This window comes from Corvus brachyrhynchos, unplaced genomic scaffold (genome assembly GCF_000691975.1).
Source record: "Corvus brachyrhynchos isolate BGI_N302 unplaced genomic scaffold, ASM69197v1 scaffold255, whole genome shotgun sequence".
NCBI lineage: Eukaryota > Metazoa > Chordata > Aves > Passeriformes > Corvidae > Corvus > Corvus brachyrhynchos.
In genome coordinates, this window is record NW_008238358.1 from 6564400 (window position 1) to 6568314 (window position 3915).

Genomic DNA, 3915 nt, shown 5'->3' on the forward strand with positions numbered 1-3915 from the left:
TCTGAGAATCTACATTGTTTATTTCATCAAGAAGTGCCCCCAAACCTAAAGTACAACATTTTAAAATCTACAACACAAAAATAGAAAATATTCAAAATGCACAGAAACACAAGTCACCTTTAATGTGATTAAAACGTCACATGAGATTTTTTGCAGTTAAGTAGCAATTAAGGATGTGCTTTACAACACTGTATAGATATCTGCAAGTTTCCTGTACAGGTAGGATCCTCATGCTTGTGCAAGTCGTTCTAGGACTCTTCGGTAATCTGAAACAAGCTGTTGGAAGCTCTCTTCTAACTGTTCACGTTGCAAGCTTAGGTCTATTTGGTTCAACTGATTAGTCATCTCCTCTGGTCTTAGACACCTTCTCATCTTGGCAAGTTCTCTCTGTTTTTTCTAAGCAATCAAACAAATAGTAGTTTGAACACAACCAGTAATTATAAAGAATATGGTATTTCATTAAAATTTATTCCATTTCAGTATCTAGTTCTTTAAGATGTCCCTAATCCCAAGAGAAGCAGTAACAATGTTTGATTAGTAAATTTGTTCTATTAAAGGCTCATAGTTTCTCTATTGCCAATGAGGTAGTGAACGGAAGAATGGTTTCAAATTTTGTTCCAGGTAAGTCTAACAGTACACCCACTACTGAAGATGTGTGGCATGAGAAACTTGACTGTAGAAATCTGACCAGGATATTTAGTCCTACATTGACATTAATTACATTGGTGTCCCATCACATGACTGTTCAGCCAACTAATTTCCCTATAACTGACTATAAAAAATTAATTTTAAGTCTCCAGTACACAGAAAAGTTTCACAAATTCTTACAAATTATTCAAGTCACCAGGGACTAGCAGTAGCAGCACTGAAATGCAGTAAGATTATTTATAAGCATAAACATATTTGTACAGAAGATGATGAATTGTCCTTGCTCTGTGACATGTGATTTTTACCTGTTTCTTAAAAACACCTCAAAATACTTTTGTATTTTCTTTACCCAGATATACTTTTATACAGCTGATACTTATTTCTGAACTACTCAGTTCTTCAGGTACTTTCCATTCTTCAGTCTTCTCTTGCTTTGTAAAAGCAGAATATCATTCAACATTTCATTTAAAAAAATAAAAAAGCATTATGTATGCCTGGTATCTTACCAATAAATCTTAGCAATACCTAGGGAATCAGATGTATTAAAACAACAAAATTTCACCAAATTTTTCTATTTCTAACTGTCTCAAAATCAAAGCCCTTCTGTGCTCTAATTTTACACTTATGAACTATTTGTCTTCTTTCTGTGATTGATGCAGAGGGTCAGGAGGGAGGAGTGGAAACTACAGTAAACTGTAAATGAGTAAGACCAGAAAAACTTTTACAATCTCCCAAAGATTCCACAGATAGGCAAAGTCCAGTTCAGAAAAGGAGGTTCTGTACTTAAGTCCTGATGAGGCCTTCAGGAACATTTCTGGCCAATAATCAAGAAACCTTTCCTTGTTGAAAGGATGTGAAAAGCAGCACAGATGTTTAAATTTTAGATTCACATTAGCTCTATGTAGTCAAAATGAGTAAGGTACTCAAAACATATGATGAGCTGCCCAAATGAAAATAGAAATGAGTACCGTCTAGCCAAGCTTCTGTCACTAGAACAATTAAAGCTTTATTCTAGAATTAATTCAAAGTCTGCCTAATTAACAGGAGGTATCTGTTTAGGTTATAAACATTAGTTCTGAAAAAAGGGTGCCAGCTTTTAAATGCTCAATACATCTGATACTGTAGCATTAGGCCATCTTTAAGTTCCAGATTACTGCTAAAAAGCAAACTCTCTTTGCATGTTTCAGATAACCAGTCATTTCAATATCCGCTTCCCCGCCAAATATACTACAAGCATATCCAGGTACACAAGATTCTGAAAACTGCCATCAGTAACATTTTACCTGGGCAATTTCAAGAGGATGCTTTGGGAGCAAGTTGTTGGGCTGGGCAGAAAAGCATATTTTCTTCAAGTAGCAAACAAAGTATTACAATTAAGAAAAGCAGCGCAGCAGTGGTATTTACTTCCAACAGGGATGACAAGAAGAACAAAGACCTGATCAAGGAGACATATCTACCAGCACAGTTCACTAATAAATAGCAGAGTTCATCAGAAATGGAGAAGCCACAGTGAAACTGAAATTTCACAAGCTGCTCATCCTTTAAATTACCTTAGCATGACGCCCTGGTCACTAATATACCAATTCTTTTATTTCCTATATAAGTACTACTTATACAGAGAGCAACACATCCTTTTGCACCAGTCATTCCAGTCTAGTGATGCCACATACATAAAGGTCTCAGTATCTTTAGCAACCGCCTCCTTGCTAATGTAACAACTTCAAGGGCAGCAGAGGTATTACATGTTTTCCCCCCTGAGGTTTCTGCATATAGTTTTTTTCACTGCTAATGTTAGCCAGGAAATAATTCTAAGATGCAATACCATTTTTATTAAACTAAGGTAGTGTCAACTTAGAATTATTCTACATCTGTACAGCACTGTTCAAATGAAGCTATCCAACGGTTTATATAATAATGATACCAGTATTAGAGTATGCAGTAATATTCCTGATTATATGTTTATGAAGTTTGGTTCCCCCCACAAAATTACCCTCTCTATATTAAAAGAGAGTTTCATTACATTTCTGAAAAGTTTTTGAAAACAGCACTGGGACTAAAATTTAATTGTTTAAATGAGTGTATGAGTAAGCTATTTACTAAGTAGAGCTACCATAAACAAGATGACTATTTCAGAACACGAAATTTAAGATCAGGGAAAAAAGATGTTAGCTGCTTTAAGGATTCTTTTGAATCCACACTGAGATAACAAAAAAACTAAAAAAGCAATGTTCTAAAGTAGCAATATTGCATACTTAGCAATACAAAATCCATTCATTATCCATGCACTTATTGTGTGCAAAGGCTGAAGTGGAAACAGCTGCTAGAAGCACTAGAATTGAAGCTGCTTATGGAATTTTGGATTTTGCCTACAGGACCTCAGTTCTGAGTGAGTGAATTGAAATCATGCATTAGTCATGAAAAACAGTTGCTGAAAAATCACCTTATTTGTAGTGGACACTGGGTGAAATCTAGCGAATGAGACAAGACACTCGTGAAAGAGAGCGTGTTTTGATTAAGGTCCTGCCACTCAGCATGACATAGAGTTATCACCAGATCAGATAGGTACTTAATACAATGCTGGCCTCTCATTTCTACTAACAGCCCCTGTAAGCCCAACATGATTACAAGCACATTTTTGTTATTTTGGTGTAACAGGGTAAATGCTGCTTTAGGAAGGCTTTCAAGCTAATCGAGGTACTCATCGTACCCTGTGTAGCTTTATATAGAGGATTTTGGGTTGCTTGGCAAGTACTTAACTGACAACAGTAGCTAACATGCTAGTTACAGCAATAAACCTAGATTTATTTGTGGCCTTTCTGACTCTTGACACAAGGACTGATACCTTTAGCCACTAGGATATTATTTTTAAAATCTGTATCTCAAAGGGTCAGTTTATGCAACACAGACCAACCACACTGAAAATCCTAGGATGCATAATTAATAGGAACTAAGAAAATTACTTGGTCCTAAGTTTAGTACTTGCTTGAATTTTACTGCCAGTATTATTTTATATTCTATCTGCATGGAGTTCTATGTTGACATGACTTGATTACTTCTAGCAAGCTGTTTTCTTAAGACCTAGCAAAGAATTAGAACAGCAATCTAAACTATACCTAGTCTGCAGTGCAAACTTTACCTCTCCTCAAATTTCTGGCTTGTTGTTTTTAACCTCTTCAGTTAACTGACCATTTTCCCCCCCTTAAACCTACCTGGGCATAATGCCACTTGTAGCTAGATAGAGTAAGCTTAATAGTAACCTCCTGCTGC

General features: G+C 35.9%; 1 protein-coding gene across 1 annotated transcript in view; it reads right to left on the reverse strand.

Annotated features, from left to right (window-relative positions):
• HAT1 (histone acetyltransferase 1) overlaps window positions 1–3915 on the reverse strand; it is a 17363-nt gene continuing 13448 nt past the window's right edge. The window contains exon 10 of the mRNA XM_008634764.2: window positions 1–396. Coding sequence (XP_008632986.1) covers window positions 229–396 — 168 coding nt within the window. The 3' untranslated portion in view covers window positions 1–228. The remainder of the gene's footprint in view (window positions 397–3915) is intronic.